The 20,496-nt window shown below is 49.1% G+C and overlaps 9 protein-coding genes across 9 annotated transcripts; 4 read left to right on the plus strand and 5 right to left on the minus strand.

Annotated features, from left to right (window-relative positions):
- Positions 1-414: 414 nt before the first annotated feature.
- On the plus strand, positions 415-1,855 carry N7457_006441 (glycosidase crf1; the record flags this gene model as incomplete). Its single annotated transcript, XM_057177485.1, has 3 exons — positions 415-780; positions 847-1,796; positions 1,846-1,855. 3 exons carry the CDS (start codon positions 415-417, stop codon positions 1,853-1,855), a joined length of 1,326 nt encoding a protein of 441 aa, XP_057031787.1.
- Positions 1,856-2,172: 317 nt separating this feature from the next.
- On the minus strand, positions 2,173-2,574 carry N7457_006442 (uncharacterized protein; the record flags this gene model as incomplete). Its single annotated transcript, XM_057177486.1, is given in 2 exon segments — positions 2,173-2,214; positions 2,230-2,574. 2 exon segments carry the CDS (start codon positions 2,572-2,574, stop codon positions 2,173-2,175), a joined length of 387 nt encoding a protein of 128 aa, XP_057031788.1.
- An 828-nt stretch (positions 2,575-3,402) lies between these two features.
- On the plus strand, positions 3,403-3,918 carry N7457_006443 (uncharacterized protein; the record flags this gene model as incomplete). Its single annotated transcript, XM_057177487.1, has 1 exon — positions 3,403-3,918. One exon carries the CDS (start codon positions 3,403-3,405, stop codon positions 3,916-3,918), a length of 516 nt encoding a protein of 171 aa, XP_057031789.1.
- Positions 3,919-4,578: 660 nt separating this feature from the next.
- On the plus strand, positions 4,579-6,247 carry N7457_006444 (pH-signaling protein PalC; the record flags this gene model as incomplete). The annotated part of the gene is made up of 2 exons (XM_057177488.1): positions 4,579-5,919; positions 5,981-6,247. 2 exons carry the CDS (start codon positions 4,579-4,581, stop codon positions 6,245-6,247), a joined length of 1,608 nt encoding a protein of 535 aa, XP_057031790.1.
- A 508-nt stretch (positions 6,248-6,755) lies between these two features.
- On the minus strand, positions 6,756-7,219 carry N7457_006445 (putative NADH-ubiquinone oxidoreductase 12 kda subunit; the record flags this gene model as incomplete). The annotated part of the gene is made up of 2 exons (XM_057177489.1): positions 6,756-6,841; positions 6,994-7,219. 2 exons carry the CDS (start codon positions 7,217-7,219, stop codon positions 6,756-6,758), a joined length of 312 nt encoding a protein of 103 aa, XP_057031791.1.
- A 606-nt stretch (positions 7,220-7,825) lies between these two features.
- N7457_006446 (putative alpha-1,6-mannosyltransferase subunit) lies at positions 7,826-9,263 on the minus strand (the record flags this gene model as incomplete). The annotated part of the gene is given in 3 exon segments (XM_057177490.1): positions 7,826-8,089; positions 8,101-8,768; positions 8,825-9,263. 3 exon segments carry the CDS (start codon positions 9,261-9,263, stop codon positions 7,826-7,828), a joined length of 1,371 nt encoding a protein of 456 aa, XP_057031792.1.
- A 616-nt stretch (positions 9,264-9,879) lies between these two features.
- Positions 9,880-13,067, minus strand: N7457_006447 (CAMK family serine/threonine-protein kinase; the record flags this gene model as incomplete). Its single annotated transcript, XM_057177491.1, has 3 exons — positions 9,880-11,680; positions 11,730-12,130; positions 12,183-13,067. The coding sequence occupies 3 exons, from the start codon at positions 13,065-13,067 to the stop codon at positions 9,880-9,882; spliced, it is 3,087 nt and encodes a 1,028-aa protein (XP_057031793.1).
- A 1,158-nt stretch (positions 13,068-14,225) lies between these two features.
- Positions 14,226-15,517, minus strand: N7457_006448 (threonine aldolase GLY1; the record flags this gene model as incomplete). Its single annotated transcript, XM_057177492.1, has 3 exons — positions 14,226-14,332; positions 14,396-15,349; positions 15,406-15,517. 3 exons carry the CDS (start codon positions 15,515-15,517, stop codon positions 14,226-14,228), a joined length of 1,173 nt encoding a protein of 390 aa, XP_057031794.1.
- A 2,002-nt stretch (positions 15,518-17,519) lies between these two features.
- N7457_006449 (uncharacterized protein) lies at positions 17,520-19,217 on the plus strand (the record flags this gene model as incomplete). Its single annotated transcript, XM_057177493.1, has 3 exons — positions 17,520-17,800; positions 17,856-18,611; positions 18,665-19,217. The coding sequence occupies 3 exons, from the start codon at positions 17,520-17,522 to the stop codon at positions 19,215-19,217; spliced, it is 1,590 nt and encodes a 529-aa protein (XP_057031795.1).
- Positions 19,218-20,496: the final 1,279 nt, after the last annotated feature.

Below are 20,496 nucleotides of genomic sequence, written 5' to 3' on the forward strand. Positions count from 1 at the left end.
TTCCATAGGGGTTTTTCACAGGGGTTTAGTGTTAATTAAATCTCCCCTTTGATGTTTCAAGTACCCCGTAAGTACGGAGTATACTGGTGAAATCAACGACTTGGACCGAGACACTTGCAGCTTGGCAGACAGCCTGAAACCTCAGGCCATCGGTGTTTATATCGACAATGTGAGGCCGATGTGCCTTCCTTACATACGATGGTTGGCAAGCACAATGGCGAGTAGGGAAGCTGCAATCCACGCCACTGGCACTGGCATATCTTCTTTCAGAACAAAACGAACTTTCTTGCTACGTGCTTGCCTCTCGTTGTCATGCCCTCTCATTCACTCTGTTTACGACACACTCACTCGTGACTTCCTACATCCTCTTTGACTACGTCATTTGTCTCACATAGCACGTGTTTCTTCGCAACTATGAAGTCCACTCTGTTCTATGTGGCCTTGGCTGCCATCCTGTGCTTCGTATTTGCTGAGACATCCCCCGACTGTAATGCCTTCACCAAGACTTGCCCGTCAAACAAGGGAGTCCTCAAGACCCATCTTCACTACGACTTGACTCAGGCTTCGGCTCTGGATGAATGGACCAATATTGGTGGGGCAGTCATTACAGGCCCTGATGGCGCCGAGTTCACCATCCACAAGCAAGGCGATGGCCCGACAATCGTCACCGACTTCTACATCTTCTACGGCGAAGTGTCTGTTGAAATGAAAGCTTCTTCGGGCACTGGTATTGTCAGCTCTGTTTACATGTTGTCAGATGCCAATGACGAAATCGATTGGGTTAGCACTACTATGCAAAGTGACCTCAGGAGTTGACGAGAAGATCATCTAATGACTGATACACAGGAAGCACTGGGTGGCTTTGGTGACAAAATCCAAACTGACTACTTCGGCAAAGGTGATACCAGTGAGGACTACAATCGCTGGACCTGGCAGCCGGTGACGACTCCGCAAGAGGTATTCCACAAATACACTTGGGTTTGGAGCAAGGATAAGCTTTCGTGGGCAATTGATGGTAATATTGTTCGGACAGTCGACTATGCAGATGCAAAAGGCGGTTCTCGGTACCCGCAGACACCAATGCGTGTTCGAATTGGGATCTGGGCGGGGGGCGATTCGAGCAGAATCAAAGGGACCATTGACTGGGCTGGCGGCAAGACTGACTACACCAAGGCACCGTTCACGATGTACGTCAAGTCTGTCGAAATTGTCAATTACAACCCGGCCGAGAGCTATTCGTATTCCGACAAGTCCGGCTCTTCGGACAGCATTGAGATACAGGGTTCTGTCTCCTCGACTGAGATTTTGACTTCCACTATGTCCGGTACTTCAATCGCTAACGATGTCTCGCTGTCTTCGTCTTCTACATCTGTCGGCCTCACCACCAATTCTGTCGATTCCACAAGCACCCTTCTCGCGAGCCTGTCTTCTGCAGATCAGACTGTGAGTTCACACTTTTCGCCCGAGACTACGAGTTCGATGAATTCCGACACTTCTGTGGCCACCGCTGCTATGTCAACGCCGATGTCCTCTACCTCCGCCAAGCTTGCCGTCAATGATTCCACCACCACTGGTACGCTCTCTAAAGACTCTTCCCTTGAATCATGGGGTAAAGCCTCGAGCACCATTCCAACGGCTAGTGCGGTGTTCATAGGGAGCTCAACCATCACCCCCAACAACACTACTGTTTTTACGGCTACCAGTTCTCCTAGCTCGGCTGAAGAGCTGGTCTTACGTCCCCACCCTCTAGTGTCACGGCTAGTAGTAAATTACTTTCTCTTGGTAGCGATTTACTGGTGGGTACTTATGCTTCGAGTACTGAATGCAATGAATAACGACTTATAGGTACGTGTAGCTGGTTTGAGGCAGATTTCATATTGGGGAATCGCACGCATCTGCTGTCAAGATCATTCAAACTGGGGTTTCTTTTCAGTACATTCCCCAAATCAAATTCAATCATCATATGTGACATAGCAACCAAATAGCCACAACCTTATTTTTCGCTTACTCCCTCCTTAAAGAGTGCAGATAAATAGATCAATGTAGAGACTGAGATCCCTGTCCCGGGAATGAGACAAATTTTTATTTAGATGAACGATATCGCGAAGGATCCTATGCAGGATTCAAGTGTGAGAAAGGTATTGGAGACATCAAAATTCCCAACAACTCAGCTCAACTATACCACTCAGTTGATTGAGCATCGAGCAGTGTCTTCTTGAGAAAACATACCGCCCTGTATTTAATCTCACCCTCTGATACCCATCTAAACCTCTCGTTATCCACCTGGTGACTCGTCCCATAACTCTCCAGGATCATAATCGCCTCGGGTAACCAATGACGGAGGGTCAAGCAGAAAAGTCGGAAGTGGGCATAGCCAATAAGATGGCTGCGAGGTCTGAAATCCTCCAAGGCTGCGTGAGCGACTAGATCACGGCAAAGCTTCTCGAGGGTTTCGATCACTTCGTGGCGTCGCCTTTCTGTGGATCTTAGGATTTCGATTTGGGTTTCCACGATTCCGAGTATTTCGGTGTATTCGGCCTCGAGACCAGGCCCGACTCGGAGGCTTTTGGGCATCACTGTAGAGGAAATGTCAGACGGGTTCAAAGCCATCGGATATCTTTAGTGTTGAGTACATGTTAGGTTCAAGGTTGGTAGGATATCAAGAGTTGTCTTCGAAGGTTAGTTGGAGGGTCAGATGAAATGCCTAGAAAAGATACGACATCAGGAAATCCGAACTCATCTCTTTGTATCTATTTTGAAACGTGGGACTTCCAAATTTGGATAGAAAGGTTTTGTCGTTCTGGTAGTGGACAATAATGATAGATGAATCTCATAGCTTCGTATTTCCTTCAACCGATCCTGTGAGACTTCTTTCGATCAACTTTTCATCCCTTTTATCTTGGTTCCCACTACAAGTGATACCCTAAATAGAAGAACTCGGAAGATGTTAGTCGACATATGAGCAATACTCGTGTTCTTTGTTTCAAGATGACCGCACTACTGTGCGTTATCTACAATGAAACCGAGCGTCTAAAATAAGAAATGGTCAGATCCTCCATGTTCTTTGACGCGATAAGCAGGAAAATACTATGCAAGTAAGCTTCGGTTTCAGATATGGGCTTTGTCGTTCGATAAGAAGCAGGCTGTGACTGGAGACCCGGGGATCATTGTCTTGTATATGCCATTGTTTCCGCGACATTGAAATCTTTCTTTAAAGTGACAGAAACAAAAGGGCTCTTTGAACCATGTTACTTCGTTCCTGTATACCAATTAGTCAATAATGTGGCGCGTGATATATATTCGTATCGAGTATCTCTTCTATAATGTCTTGCATCCATGGTATTTCATCAACTAGGTCATTTGCGAGAGCCATATCCCCTTTTTGTTGCCTCGTTTTGAAGCATGTCTACGCGACCTCAGCGAGTCGTCGCTCGAGAGGCCGAGGGGCACTCCACAGAAAATACTTCTCCTAGTATACGAAAGCGCAAAGTCTCTCGAGCTTCCAACCCAAAGAGTCACAAAGCACGAAGATCCATGGCTGCACAGTCCACACTTGACAATATAGACACCGAAGGTGGAAGGGCAGAAGATGGGGATACAATGTATGTAGACGATCCTGCTCCTATCCTCGACTCCATTATTGATTTTGTTGCTTCTACTGTGACTAACTTAAAGCTTTTGGATCCTGCCGCATTTACATTGGACTTGAAAGGTTTCTATGAATACAAACTAATCTTGTCGCCAATTAAAATGCCATTATGGCAACCGAAATGGGCACAACCAGAATCAAAACCAATTCCAGATATCGTGGAGATGCCCAAAGATTCGAACTCTCAAGAGCCGGATCTTCGAATTGAGTATGCCCTTACTACCATGTCATTGACCTTGGATACTAAGATTGGCTGTATAGTGATGTAGAAACTCAGACACCATCCTGCCCCATATATTCCGCCACCGGTTGGCAGGTTTGTTGGAGGAGAAAGCAAGGCATGGGTGAGAATTACGAGTTCCCCTATATTAACAGCTACTAACTAGATCATTACCTAGTGCGATGGCCTTAACACCTGGATTGAGTTGGCATGCCGTACAACGCTTTGATCAGCTTCAATTGATTTTGAGATGGCTTCGACATTAAAGACTGAAGCTTAACGCCTGCTTCCACTGAGTGTTAGCTACCTATCTGTGAACTGGGTCATTTTAGGTATTCATTTTCATCCATGGCACGTCAAATTTGGTCTCTGACTTGCCGAACACACTATCGCATTTAAGAGATCTTATATACATATTGATAGAAGACATAGTTAGTTAATATGCATCATTGCGATCGAACAGTCTATATATATGACGCAGATTATATACAAGGGGCTCCAGATAGCACTAATTCCTCACACTTGAATAGCATAAGCATTCTACTATCAAAAAAGAAAGATAGAATCCGATTCCAATGTCAAACAATGACAGAATAGTACACAGGGGAGATGCCAATGAAGGGTAGTTGATCTTGGCAGTGACATCAGCCCCTCCGATCCCCGGGCCCAAGTCTCCGCTCCTCACTTCTCCAACTCCCCACGCGTCGCCATGGTTTACGCATTCACCCTGCCAACCACATCGCCCCTCTCATTCCAATCCTTCATATCGTCCCCAACACATCCCTCTCTCCCCCAATCGGCTTCAACGACTCGCCATGCTCTTCGCATCGCGCTAAAAGCCCATAAACGCTTACCCCGCGGCCCGCGCCAGGATGCCCACCTACCCACAGTATTGTCCGCTCTGAACGAATACATACCCTACCTGTTCGCAATTTCAAATGGGCTCAATGGTCGGCCCATTGCCACGAATGCTTATTCTGCCTCGGAAGCTGGCTACACCTCCGGATCGACGAATCTCCGCACCGGCGAACTAATCGACATCACGATTCGCGCAGAGATCGAATCAGCATGGCGATGTACTCTGTCATCTTCCAGTGGAGTAAACCTTGGGTCTGGGGGTAACAACACAAGTGGAAGAGGTATTCGGACGCGAAATGGGCGGGTGTCTGGCAGAGGCATCAACTTCGAATTAGCATTTACCCTTACAACTCTGGGGTATGTGCTGAGCAGGATGGCACGCGCAGGAGTTGTCGCTGCGTTATATGCATCATCCACCCCGACTGCGGAGGAACGTACTGCTGCTGTGCAGACCGCAACGCGTTATCTACTTCAAGCTAGTTCGGTGCACAATTTGCTCGCCACGTCTCCGACCTTCACCTTAACAACAACGGTGCCGGACCTTGATGCTGCTACACAGTCGGCTCTGGCATCTCTCGCACTAGCTGAAGCTACGCTACTGGCTGTTCTCAAAGATGATGCCTATGTTGCGGCTTGTATCCAGTCGCGCAATCCGAACGACAAAGAGTGGATGGTCCATGCCCCGGAGATTCCAAAAGTGCGTGCTCTACTGTTCGCGAGACTCTGTGTTCGGGCTGCAGAGTACGCTGAACAAGCGGCTGCAGGACTAGGTGCTGTTGGGTCTACGTCTGGACGTGCAGGCCGTGTTGACGAGGATCTGGTCCGCTATACAGGAGTTTTGGCTCGCGTGGCTCGGGCGCGTGCTTGTCGCTTCTTTGGTGTAGATGCAGAGCTATCAGGCAAAGTAGGAGAAGGTATTGCATGGTTACGAGCTGCACGTACCCCACTTGGACTACGTGGAGCAGCGTCTTCACAGGAAGACGCTCCTGGCTCCGGAGGTCCTGCAAAGGGCGGATTTTCCCGCTTGAAGCGGGAGTGGACAGAGCGGCGCGAGGATCGCCGCGCGACAAAGGATGCCGGCGGGAGTCGCAGTGATAAAGGCCCTTTAGATGCAGGAGATGATGCTGGCCGTAATGAGGAAGGACGAGTGATCGCGATGCTCGAGACGAAATGGGTGAAGATGAATGACACAGTGAGTTTAGATCCGATATATTCTCCATGATTCTATCCGTAGTGTACTGACTTGAATACAGATAAACACACAGCTTATTCCTGCATCTGCTCCATTGCTGTCTAATCTACCTTCTGGTCGAGATATTCACTCTCCACCTGCACCATATCAGGCACCGTCCCTCGACGAGGATCAGCTCATGCGAATGCGTGCACCCCCGGATGAGATCAATGATGTGCAATTTGGGAGTGACGACGACAGCGAGGACGAGACAGGGCAATTTGATGGCCGTGGAACTCCGGGGGGATTCCCTGATCGAAGTGCGACTGCCTCGAGCGTTTATTATTGATTGATACCCGACATATACTTCCAGCACCGTACGTAGCACATATCATATAGTGACCCATACAACATTGAACATTCACCTAATGCCCTGAGAACAAATCTAAAGCCCCATTGAATGTACACTAGCATCCACAGACCTAGTCTCGGTCACTAGTAGACTACGATTGTTTCAATAGCCCTAACATCAAAATCGTAAAAAAAAGGAAGATTGATCAAACAAAGTGATATCTATATGTACAGTACAAACGGACAAGGCCAACAAAGAGGGCAACCTCCAGACCCTCTTCTGCCATCTTTTCGTCTCCCTCTGACACGGACCCGATATGGGTGGCTGTGAGATCAATTTTGGCCAGGACCCAAGGTCAATGGACCTCCATCCAGAAACCGACCATTTCATCTCGGCATCAAAATTGTCCAGTCCCAAAATTTGCCCGGTCTCCGAGGTGTTGATATCCGTCAAACCCGAGCCTCGAAACGCAAATAAGTCGAACTTGCAAGAAAGTATGAATCGCTTATGCAGACTCGCCACCGAAGCGGTTCTTCTCTTGGCCGAGGTATCCCTTAACCTTGCGCTCCTTGATGAGCTCGAAGTACTTCTCTGCAGAGGGTGTATAGGTCAGTATAATTCATTGGCACACGGAGCAGACCCTCCATCCAGTCAAATCTGGTGATTTGGAAAATCTGATTTCGCAAAACCGGACGATCTTGCATATAGAGCCCCGAATAGGCGAATGGGGAAAGGAAACCCACCTCTGAGAACACCACACTTCTCGAGGTGGTTGACACCCTCGCGCGCATAGCACTTGCCCAATTCCTCGCCGACCAGACGGGCCATCATGCTGCGCACCCACTGCTCGCGGATAATGGCATCGCGGGCGTTGTGGACGGCAATGTTGTCCTCGAAGTCGACGCCCTCGTAGGTCGGGGGGACGGTGGGCTTTTTAGCCAGGAAGGCGGCGGACTCGGCGGTCGGCATTGTGGGTGGTTGGGTTGTGTTGATTGGAGGGAGTTGAGAGTGTGGCGAGGTTGTTGCCTTCTGGAGCAGAGGGCAATGGCAGCAAGGATTGTTGAGGGAGGTATGGATTCGAGGGCTGCTTGATGCGGTGGTCTGGCACGTTGATCTTGAAGGTTGGATTACCTGGCTTGTGATTGGATGAATTCAGGGCGGTCAAGGTTGTTGTGTCCGGGAGGCGGGAGAGCTTTTTGTGCAGATTTGTTCGCTCGGACTACGGTCACGTGGATATATACAGTCCGAAAACGGAAGGTCAAACTAGAGCGTCAATAACTTGGGATTGCATGTTTAGATCACCTAATTCAAGATAGCCATTGTGTAGTATAACTATGCAAGATGCAGATTTAGAAAAATGGAATCATATTCTGATGATCATGGTTCACATGGGTTGTCAAACGCCCCATCGAGGTAATGGTAAGTACGATAATAGATACATCTGAATGAAGAAAAAATAGAAAGAGCAATGAAAATCACAAAGCCTCTCATGATAAAAGTTATCATCACCACACATGATATGGACTTGCTGTGAATAAGTGCAGCAGAGATGAATAGGATAAAAAAATGCAGTTATCAATCATCCTGAGCCTTCCCCATAACTCGATCGACTGTATTACTTAGCGTGTCTTTGAATCGATCCCACGTCGTTCGGGCGAGCAATTTGCTCAGCTCGCGGTATTGGTAGATCTCAGACCAACAATCTCGCCCATACATGCACCCAGCCATGTTAACAACGAGGTCGTGTGCATCCTGCTGGTAGTGAATATCTGGGTTGTCTCCATCGCCACATGCGCCGGGGGGAATGCATTGATGCTGCGCTGTGGTAGGAAGCCGACGCTACTCCGGACCCAGGGCTGGCTTTGATAAATGTACTCCAGGGCATCTTGTTCCTTGTGCTCCCATTGCATGTGCATCTGTTCGTACATGACGGGATCCCACCAGGCATCGAGCAGGCGGTCGGTCCAGAGGGAGCGTCGCACGAAGAAAGATCCGAGATTGAAGCCGGCGCAATCTTGTGTCAAGAGCATATTCAAAGATTCGGGGTTTTCATCGCCTTCAAGGGAGCGACCCAAATCATCAAGCCAGAACTCGTCTCGCGGATGGGTGATGTTGAGAGGGTTATAGGCACCGATGTCGCGATATACGTGCGAGTCGAGATCATTGAATAGATGCTGCTGCAATGATGTGTCGTACTCCATGACCCAGGTGTTGAGATCCAGCCACCAGAACCACTCGGCATTTGGATACTTGCGCATGGCTTCGCGGATCACATCAGCTTTCTCCCAACTCTCGCGCCATTCATGTGAATATCTCTTCTTGGCCAGCAAATTGGCCAGTTCAAGATCATAGCCCCATTTTTCGGCGTATCTCTCCTTGTTCCATATGCTGTTTCGTTCGATCGCCCATTCGCGTGCGCCTTTCAACTCCATGACGCCGCCCTCCACGTTCGATCCGAGGATGATGACGAACTTGTGGCCGTCGCCGAGGGGTGATCGTCGATATGTTTGAACAATGGCTAGAATGCTGTTAGGTCATCACGTCCAATAGGTCATCGGAGCTGTAACCACTTACTCGCCCAGCAAAACAGATACCCAATCCACACCAGGAACAGAGCCAGCAGCAGTCGGAACCGACCCCGGCAGATTGCTAGTCCTAGTTTTCCCAGCAGACCACGCACTCCACTACGTGAAGGTCTCCGTTGCCGGCCATAGTCATCCTTATCGATGTATTGGCATGACGGAAGCTCCCGAGAGCTAGTAAACCCAGTCGAGATCTTATGAAGCTGCCGCGAGAAGAAGCCTCTGTTGCGTGTTGAAAATGATGGATACCGGCGCACCTCCTCGCTCTTGGCCCTGGCTGCAGCCCACGAAATATCACTGGGTGTTTGTGTACCTGGTGATAATGTTCCGGGTGACAGACCGCGCGGTGATGCAGTGCCGCTTCCCGGAATGAGCCCCGGGCTAGACCACCCCCCGCCCTGGTGGGGAGAGGGTGATCGCGACAAGGTCATAGGGACGATCGGTGCGGGACAGAGGGGATGGAGATTGATTCTCGTGTAATCTCGAGGATGCCGACCGGATGAAACTTGCTGTGAAGGGGTGGAATAGAATACACGATGAGGTCAGACTGACAGATGTACAACGCAAGGTATGAGAAGTTGGAGGGGAGGTGAGCTGATGATAAGGCCTACAAGAGACGGCCAAGCGACACATTAAACAGTACCTTGTACCCCCGGATTGAGACGAGGGCCCGTCACTGCGGTTCAAGGAACTTGAGGCCGAATGCGGCATGTCTGTGCTGATACCACCGTCTTAAAGCTTTCTGCATGTACAGGGACGGTCTAAAATTAACTGGATTAGATACGCATAGATTAAATGCCGTATCAAAGGCTATGTGCTGCACCGTAAGCCTCATCGCTGTCGTAAATGTAGTTGATATAGTTGCGTTGGTTCTACGAACTACTCGATTGGGCGCAGATCAATCTAGATTGTCTCCACATCTACGCTACTGCATGCGGACAAAGGCCTTTGTGGAGCATAAAAAGTAATAATAAATTGCCGGACATCGCAATCCCGATCAATCTAGATCCGAACCGGACAGACTGCCAAGTAACGCCAGCTCGAATCCTAATTCCGATCCTTGGATTGGGCCCGAACCGGCATCCGGTTTGCCGCCCCGTCGGCCCTGGCCATGAGGGCCTGCCGCACCACGAATCCGTCTTCATGCGCGGGCCGAGCCTGGGCACTCTCGCCGTGTGTGAATTCGCATTGTAGTTTGAGGAACTTGGTTCTCTCTTTGTTTTGGTACACGGTGATGATGTCACCCGTATAGAGCTTCCCGAACTGTAGAGCCTCGGGGCCATCATCTGTAATAGAGCCGCGGCGGAGCAGGGTGTCATTAACCCAAATGCCAAGACGTGCCTTTGTGGAGAGGATTGCCATCACACCTGGCATATCAAGCCAATTCTCACCCGCTGCAATTCTAGCCTCGATTCCTGGTGCCCAGAATGTGACCTCCAGAGCATAGGCGGGGATTCTTGTATCCATGCGATCGGCGTGCTTGACGGTCGCCGAGGGCCCTCGACCCCATGAGGTCAGTCGGTCCTCAAGGTAGATTGTCAAGTCGAAGATTGAACCGGGAAGACTCTTCAATTTTCCGTATCTTTTTGGTGGTTTGGCGAAATCGGGATGAGGCGGCGTGGAAGAAATGGAAGGGGGATGAGGTCGATGAACGATCGGCTCCGATGAATCCGATTCTTCGGCACGGAGCCGATCCAGGATGGCCTGGCCTGTCTGAGCATCAAGGGTTGTAGCAAACTCGAGATCGTATTCGGATTTAGGATTGTAGGTGAGATCATGGTGTCGAGTTTCATGTTGGCTTGTGTGGGCGCTCGTGTCGCTAGATGCCTCGCTGGCCGTGTCGGGAAGTGCAAGGTCTATTCGACGGGTGTATCTCGCTTTTGGTGTAGGCTCTTGGGGGCTAGAAGGCGGTTGTTGCTTGTGACTTGAAGTGGGTGGAGCAGAGTCCTGGTTGATGGCACTAGGCATTGTCTCCTTGCTGGTTCCTGGACTTGTCTGCCGCAAGGGTGATCTGTTAACCGGGCCGCGCTTGGGTTGCATGGTGGGGTGCAAGGAATTCATGTTGAGCTCTCCAACGAGTTTTTCCGCGCCCATCAAACTAGGCGCAGTGCCACCGAAGGGTACCGCCGGGAGGGAAATGATCGATTCGTTTGGATCTTCGCTCATCATTGACTCACCGGAAGAGATAAAGTCAAACTGAAAATCTTCGACGTCGTAGGCATTCATGTCGCCCAACGCGTGGGAGCTTTGCAAGGCTGAGGCGGATATCTCGCCAAACAAACGTCTGGCATGAGTTTCCAACACCGCTTGACCATCTTGGAAACTCTCAATTTTTGGAAGGCTGGGATAATGTACATCCGTGGGAATGTGCTCGATTCGTGGCTTCTTGGAAACTGCCTCACTGCTGGTACCCTCTTCCTCATCTGCTGGCTGATCGAACCCAGGTATATCAGCAATAGATAACTGTGAAGCGTCTAGCTCGTCCTCAGCATCCTCGCCAATGACAGAAAGACCCTTGTGGTGATCAGATAGCAAATCATCGTCGTCATATTCATCGACATCAGGAACCTCCGCGATCCAGGGGTGCTGGAAACATTCCTTCTCCGTTGGACGAGAAAGGGGGTCCCGGTTGAGAAGCTGAGCCACAAAGTCGATGCCAGACTCAGACACGCCTGCCTGCCGCAAGACATCGAAATCGGCTTCACTTGTCATAATGGTGCGAAGCATCTGCGCACCTCGATCTTCTGCTCGCCCTGTAAAAGGTGGAATGCCGGACAAGATGTGGAAAAGGACCGCCCCGAGGGACCATATATCGACCGACTGGTTGTATGGAGAGGTTTTGGAAGGTCTAACTAAATCAGTAAAAGCCTCTTCAACTGGAAAGGAGAAAGACTTACGGGTCTCCGACGCGGCGCCTCTTTCGGAACTCGCCACGACGATATTGTTCATAATCTGGATATACCTCCGGTGCACAGTACAGAAGCGTTCCACAAAACGTCTTCAAGAAAGTTTCCTGTTCCACCACTTTGGATAACCCAAAGTCAGATACTTTGATTCGGAGCGGATCCAATGAGGCGATCAAAATGTTGTCCGGTTTAATATCCCGATGAGTGATTCGACGTTTATGCAGATAGTGAAGCGCTCGCAACACTTGACGTGCGATCGTCCTCACCATCTCCTCAGCAATCCTCCCCTGAGTTTGCAGATATGTGGAGAGCTCACCGCCTGGAACATACTCCATGATGATATAAATCCATCGGTCATGCTCATGGTAATCAATGTATTGGACAATATTCGGCTGTATGCTGTCAGTCCTCTCGCCCGTATCCAGGCCTAAAGGCATCACTTACATGGGTAAGATCTCTCATGATTTTCATCTCATTATCCACCTTCTGATCCAGGATACCATTTTTCATGAAACGGCGCTTATCGAGTTCTTTCGCAGCGTAGATGGCGCCGTGCTGTTTGGTCGCAATCTTGTAGACCGTGGCAAAAGCACCTTTTCCAATTTGTCCGGTCACATTGTACATTGCACCCCCGGTCCAGTGCATGCCATAAGCATTGGCTGACGACCAGGTTAAGACAGACGGGGGTGGGCCCTTTCGATCTTTGTGTGCTGGAGCATGTGCTTGAACTCGTTCGAAATAACGAAACAGGTTCTTTTGGTAATCCACGGCAAAACCTTCCCGCGATGGAATTCGGACCACGAAACGAACTTCGTCGCAGTTCTGGTTTCCGATGACAACCTGAATAACAGACCCATTCGTGAGCATTCGGCTGTTATCTTTCTGAGATTTTCGCAGGCGGCAGTTGTCCACAATAGTACCATTTGTCGAGATATCTTGGAGCATGAGAATGCCATCGCCAGTCAGATAAATGCGAAAGTGGGTATTGGACACTCGTTTGGCATCGTCATCAACGGCGAGAAGAACATCACAACGGCCACGGTTCCGACCAAAGCAGAACCCGAGTCCCACATTTTGAACACTTGACGAAAGCCTCAATGCCACGTCCAGGGACGCTGTATGAGACGATTCATATTCCAGCATATCTCTCTGGAGGATATGTTGAGCGCTTAGCCTTCCAGTGGCGCCAACTGCATCGTGGGCGGCATGCGAATTTGGATGAAGGATACAGATGATGTCGGCTAGATCTTGATCTTGAATGCCGGAGTTATGCAATCCCATACGGCGGGGATCAGCACATGGCTGAGTGGATTCTTGTGTTGCCTCCATTATGAAGTTGACAAAGTCAGGTGCAAATGAAGATGAAAGGGGAATGCAAGCAAAAACAACTACAGATACATATGCGATTGTGTAGGGTATATGTGGTGCTGAGAGCACAGTAAAGGGAATGTGCACAAAGATGTCATTAATTTCGTGGACTAGAGATTGAACAAGTCAATGGAATTGCGTTAACAGACAAGACCGGGTGCAGGGTTGTATATATACCTTGAGCAAAACGTGGTACTGGAAGTGAGACCAGACACCCGGGCAAAAGTTGGGCAAAGGAACGGTATGCTTCGCAATTGCCGACGAATTCACCTGGGTATGTGTCGCCGGATCAACAAAGTTCCATGAATGTCTCGCTCGACGATCACAACGAGCGAAACAAGCAATGGAGGAGCGGTAGGTGAATCGTAGTCCTTGCAGAGTGGGGGTGTCCTTCTTCAGTTCTCCTCAAAGCCAGTGTCGATCAACACAGATTACGGCGTTCCCCATAAAACAGGGGCTTGACTATCCAACCCTTGTCACCAAATAATAAGAATACAGAGCTTGATGCTCTTTCAAACGTGTCAACCAGTGGAGGGATACCGGGTCGTCAAGATGCTTTCCAATGAGAAGCTACCCAATATGGTTTCGGAATTAATGAGGTTGGAACTATGGAAGAGACCGTGATTCAGCGATTTCGAAGCGACTAAAAAGTATGTCTGTATCTCATACCAAAAGATTAGCAAATGACCTTAAAAAGTTGAAAAGTCCTTTGTCTCGTCTTGACTCGAGATCAATGATCAACTCACACAGCTTGACAGATCTCCTATCAATCTGTCCACGGTGGGTTGAATTAAGACAGTGGACAGATAAAATGGAGACGCCGGGATAGAGCAAAATTGCATTCCTTGGAAGGTCGTCGTCCGAGGAACAGGACCAAGAACGAGCCGCACTAATCGTGACTTGGTACCTCAGGCAAAGACGCGTTCCTAAGGCGCGTAACCTCCTGACTCATCAGGCAGTCGGTCCGTTGATTGGCTGGGCGGGATCACGCGGGGGCTGACCGTGGAACCGGGGACCCGATCTATGATTATAGGACACCTGGGCAATCTACACCCATCGATCATAACATGGAATTGTATACGGAGTATCTACACTCGATTTTATCATGGTTGACTACAACTATTTGCTTCCGTAAGGCTTGCTGGTGTCCTCACTCCGTGTGAAATCGCCTTTGAGCGCAATGTCGAAGACCTGTTCCAACCGAGCGATCGCCTCATCCGATACCTCTGTGACAGGTCAAATTTGAGTCATGCGTCTTTAGTACCGGGGTGGATAAAGAGAGGACTTACGGTAATGAACCACAACGCGACCACCTAGCAATCTCAGCCCTTTTTCTTTACCAATCTCAGCCAGATCATTCGGCCCCACCCCTGACGCCTCGAGATCCAACCAAACCATATTGGTGTGCAGGGGATACTCCAGCTTCCCACCACGACTAGTCCACAGATCGGCTATCCGCTTTGCCTTTTCATGGGTTGCTGCAAGTTTGCCGGTCTGGCCTTTGGGGTCCGTGCCGAAAGTTTCATCGAGTGCAACTCGAGCGGCTGCTGCAATCACGCCCGTCTGTCGGGCACCGCCTCCAATGGACTTTCGGAACCAACGCGCTTTCTTAATGAAATCTTGAGAGCCGACTATAATGCTGCCAATGGGTGCTCCCAGCCCCTTTGAGAAGCAAAGACTAACGCTATCAAATAGGCTTGTATACTCAGGCAAGCTGCCAGCACCGGACACAACGGCCTCCCACAACCGGGCACCATCCAGGTGAACCTTGATATCATTAGCATGAGCCCATTCCACAATGCGCTTCGCCTCTTCTAGGGGCATAATCATGCCATCAAGCGTGTTCTCCAAGCTGATCAACTTGGTGGGGCAATGGTGAATATTATCGTCAAGAACTGCATGCTTCTTGATATCCTCCAAGGTCAAATGAACACCATTCTTAGGCACGATAGTATTCACAGTGGCACCGGTCCAAGCGCTTACGCCGCCAGCCTCATAACAAATAATGTGGGATCGGTGATCACATAGCACTGAATGGGGTGGCTGCGCGAGATGCGAACGAATGGCCACCTGGTTTCCCATTGTGCCGGAAAAGACCAACAGACCTGCTTCATGTCTCGTTATCTCGGCGACATAGTTTTGCAGCTCATTGGTGACTGGGTCCTCATTGAAAACATCATCAAGTAGAGTAGTTTGGCAGATCGCTTCGAGCATCGAAGGTGTAGGCTTCGTCATTGTATCGCCTGGGTCCGGTCAGTGCCAATTCCACCAGGCGGTAATTTTCTCTAGGGATCCATACTTCTGAGGTCAAACTCAGCTGCTCCAGCCCCATGCCAGGTGGTGGGCTTCTTGTCGGTGTTACCGGCCACCGCCGGCGCATGAGCCATGGCGTCAGTCGACAGTTGTGCCATAGCGATTGGGAGGTTAAGTTTGAGTTTTTGCAGGGGTCTAGCTCGAAGCGCCAGGGAAGAGCGGCAAATCGGGTGTAACAATCGATTCATGAGTTCTGCCACACTGAGCACAGTCTATGGGAAGGTTGTGGGGAAAGAGGGGAGTCGACACGTGATCCGGAGACAGCTAATAGGATGGGGAATCAGACGATGTATGATGTATGATTGCTGTACAGCTAGAACGTGTTGCGCCAGGAACTACTGGGTGAGTATATCCAGAGAAGTTATGATGTAGATTATGTGTCGGACACGAACAAATCGTAGCCCATTATTTCCCCCGGAAGTCCAACGATAACGCCAATGTACAAACACAAACCTTGCTTATCGGCACCGAATCAGGATTAGCCTAAAGCCCGAGTCGGGTGGCCTCGGTTGCTATGTAACCGCAGCTTGTAAGAGTGACTCCGAGCAGCCCTAGAAGTGCCTGGCTCTATTTAGATGTCCAGTCTTTGGGTCTCTCAAGGTAGGTTTTGATAATTTTTGACATGAATATACGAGATAGAGCTCTCCTAGATACCTCTCTCTTTCTATGACTTCTCTCGCGCCTGGTGACAATGTCTGCGCTAGTTATATAGTTGAGATTCTTATGGTGAGAATTCCCACCTTCCAAGGGCAAGTGTTCGATGTTTCATTGTTTAAGTTGTAGTTTCAAGAATCAATTATAGGTTTGATGAATCAACACTTATTTCCACACGCTGAGTTTGACTTGTGCTTTGCCCTAATGTCTTGAATATCAACATGGGATAGTTACCAGGGTTGACGGTGAATTCCCTTTCGTATAAGGATGGTAAGATAGAAGTATAGGTGCCAATTTATATCTACCTCCAAATCTTGTAGGAATATCATCACATCCCAACTCGTACGTTTCAAATCCAGTTGTTTCACATATCGAGCGACCTAGGCTATACATTTAGCGAAGCGTTGGCATATCAGGATGTCCTACCTAAGATTGCCCTGGTCTGGTACCTTTCGAGATTACCTCAAAGAACTGGGCATTTTGGCCCTGAGAAGACATAACCTATTTCATAGTTATGCTAACAGAAACCGGGACACTATTGGACAGAATATTGTACTGTGGATGTTACGGTAGCTTTGCCTCCATAAATCTTTTTGACACTGTTTAGGAATTCATTAGGCTGAGATCCACAAATAAGCGACAGTATTTTTGGGCTTGGAGTGGTGCATTGGACTACTGCCTAACGCGATGCAGGATTTTGGCTTGAACTCCAGTCGCATTGCTAACAACAATCTGTCGGCCACTGCTCAAGTCGCTCCTCCGCTAATTTTAGTGCTCTCGCATACCTCATGTCCTAAGTTGCCTATTTAGAGATACCGCAACTGTATCATGCTCAAGCGTCCATGGCTAAAATAGAAACTTTGTTCGCGGTGGATTTCGACATTCAATGCTGGCAAAGACTATTAGAGTACTTTTCAGGCGATCAAGTTAACCGTATTGGGCAGTATTTCTGGATTTGAGTGATCATTATTGAACTGTTGATGAGAAAAACAGGTGGACAAAGGCCTGCAAATTTGAACAATAAGAGAAAAAAATATCTATGAACGTCCAACCCAACTGTGACAACTACAACCGGATGATATAGCATGGGCCCTGAACTATAGGACTCTCAAAACTGATATGCCTGGATATTACGTGGTATGAACAAGCTAGGTGGCACTTTTAGACTTGTGTAGGTACAGCGTAAAGAGTGCCTCTTTATCTACCGACTCCAAGCGGTCTAATTTACATATGTCAATGGATTGATATCTCACATGTAGAACTCATAAATCACTAGCTCTCTGATAATGACGCCACTGTACATGTCCCTTATCGATAACCAAATTAGGACTAGCGCACACATCGGCCTGGACCGCTGACTCAGCACTTTGTCTGCCCTGTGCTACAGTGTGGTTCAAGCCCGCACAATCTTACAGCTCTCTACCTGTTCACACTGGTCGCGCAAAGATGGATCTATCCCATCTCACACGGCCTGGCATCTTGTGCCAGTGCTCTCGGTGCTCCAGCTCGCTGGCTGCACTGGAGAACGAATGGGCAAAACTGTCTAATGCCTACTCTATCCCGACAGCATGGCTTAGTGTTGACCTTCATCGCATCTCCGTTTCCTCGGAGCGCAAACAAATCCCTCACACATCTGACATGACCCTTTTGCGTGGTCGTGTTATTCAGGAGGTATCCTGTAAACTCTGCCAGCAACGTATGGGAGTACTATGTCCACTCGATAATGGGTAAGTGACTATGAGTTCTGACCAGCACCTATTCTTGTGGCTAATACATCTGTAGAATGAACATTCTATGGAAAATGTCGAAAGTTGCTTTTAGGGAGATTGTTACCATGCGAACCGTCCAGCCTGTGTTCAAACAGGGGGCCCTCGAACGCCTGATTTGCCCCCCAAAAGAACCCCCACGTCGAAACCACGACCTCATGCAGGGCAGCGCATTGGTGCCAGCTGGCTGCTCCGACCCCACTATTCTCGATCCATCCATGCAAAAGCAAATGCTACACCAGGGTAGAAGCATTGACCAGATTTCGAATTCTGTGAACCATCTACAAGACACAATGTCGGATCTCAAGCATTCATTCACTGCGCTTCGAATCGAGTTGAACGGGCCAAACCGAAACACAGGGGATGGGTCCGTGCTTCAAGGACATGATTTTGACATGATTGCTACCGTGCTAAAAGAGCTCAAGTCCAAGTCAGATGAGATCGAAAAACTGAAGCTGGAAATCGAGGCCCTCAAATTAAAGAATCGATACATGGGAGTGACTCTGCCGCCACAGCAAGATCCATCGTCTGTTATGATCATGAATCCTGCGCTCCCCGAAGTCCGGAGCCCCGGCTTGCTCCAAGCGGGCCGGAAACGTGCTTGGCCAGATGCATTCTCAACTGATCGCAGCCATGCGATTGCGGACTCATTTGATGAAGACGATATGGTGGATGACTTTTCACTGGCAGACCCGACGCTATTCTCATCGCGAGTTCCTCTCAATGACCGACATCAACCGGCCATTACCAATGGACCAGCTGCAGAACAGGGGTGGGGCCCCTAGAGTTCCAGCCAGTTGCGCCAGAGCCTCAAAATAACTCTAGACCCCTTCAGACACAACCCCATAGCTACCAGCAAACTATAGCGAAGCGCCCACGCCTAGCGTCGTCAGGAGAAGATGGCTCCCAAGCACCCCCTCCACAGCCGGCTGTTCCACAGAAAAGACCTCCTGGCAGGCCAAGAAAGTCAGTTAGCCAACCGACCGTACCTGATGCTATCAAGTCACCGAGTACCGTCCCTTCTAGCACACAAGATGAGACCGAGTCCAATGGTCAACCAAACGGGGTGCGGCGTCGCGCGTCTCGTCGCAGCTTGCGTCCATCCCTTGGCCCAAACGCAAATGACAACGATGGGGATGAAGACCAACAGAATTCCCAGGACGTCATCAAGATTGCTCCTGATATTCATACAGCGCCCAATAAAAAAGTCAAGCGCAACACTGGTTCTCCCAACGGAAACCGAACTGGCGGCCCAGATGACGGCGGAGATGAGGCTGCTATGAACGAGAAGCGGAAGGCTAAGGTTGCGGCGCGGGACGTCATGGCCAAGTTGGCTTTGCAACATGAGGAGGCTTTGGAGGCCGGAAATACACGATAACGGGATCTGAGTTATCCTCCACTATCTAGGTAGCTACACGTACCGGATTTTCCCTGGCGGGTGGGGCTTTCCTATCTGAGCTGCCGCTGCTTTTATGAGGGCGCTCAGGCTCAGGCTCACTGAGTAGATGTCAACACGGGCTCAGTGAGCACCATGATCTGATCACTGACCCGGACCTGAGCATCCATCCGGATTGCTTACTAAGCTCTGTGGTTCGGGGCGATCTCTACCTAAGTAACCGGGTTCAATAAAACGTGACGCGCTAGCTCAGCCGCTTGGTCGATTCAACCTATTGCTGATTTGATGCTCCTACCTAAGAGCGTTCTCCCTTCTCCCCATGTATTGGTCAGATTTGGGAGAACTAACTACAGTACGTAGGCAGATGTGTAATTCTTAGATAGACTACGTAAATCGTTTCGTTCTTGGATATTGAGCAGATAACCCTTAACGGTCGTTTACTCCACTTCATGTCGTGGTCTTATGACATCCTGCCTTTATTGCAATATAAAGTTAAAAGATGTATTATCCGTATTTGTAGAAAAGCCGCTCCTGGGAGCGTCAACTCCTTCCTAGGAATACCTAGAAGGACCTACTTCAAATGCGCGGGACTCTTGATTCAATGACACAGCATATTCGGATGCAAGACTCTTCTAAGTTGCTAGGATTTAGCTCTGGGCAAAGGCTCCGCTCCAGTGACAAGGAATGGCCTAGATCCCAATACATCGATCTGGCAGAGAATAACCGAGAGAAAAAGGGTGCGGTAAAATTTGGTGAGGCTCCTGGTCGGAATAGCCTGCGTAGCCTGTCGACTAATTCCGTGGATAATTCGCATAATCAAGGGATAGAATAGCCACCTATATATTCTTATCATTTGTCTCCCATTTCTGTCTACCTTTTCTGTGTACGAACTTGGATTTCTATGATGATTCATCAATCAAGGAGAAAATAGCACCTTTTGATATCCTCTCATGTTCCCCAACCTCTGGGGCAAGCACATGTACGCAGCAAATCATCCTCTAATCAGCACCGGAAATGAAAGGAACCTTTTACACCAAACTTCTTTGGTCAATTTATAGCGCCAGGTCATCGGATGAACGAATTGGGTTGCCTGAAAGGCTGTCATGGGGATCATGATGAACCGGAATTCTAACTCTATTGGACATTCTGTTATATCAGGTTGAGCCGAGATCCGGATCTGCTTGTTTTCTATTCTTGATGCATAATATTAACTGTTGGCGACTGTCTTAATAGTAGCTAGCTATCTCATGATAGGATCACC

Source organism: Penicillium paradoxum (assembly GCF_028828445.1).
Source record: "Penicillium paradoxum strain IBT 22861 chromosome Unknown utg000005l_segment0_segment0, whole genome shotgun sequence".
Classification (NCBI taxonomy): domain Eukaryota; kingdom Fungi; phylum Ascomycota; class Eurotiomycetes; order Eurotiales; family Aspergillaceae; genus Penicillium; species Penicillium paradoxum.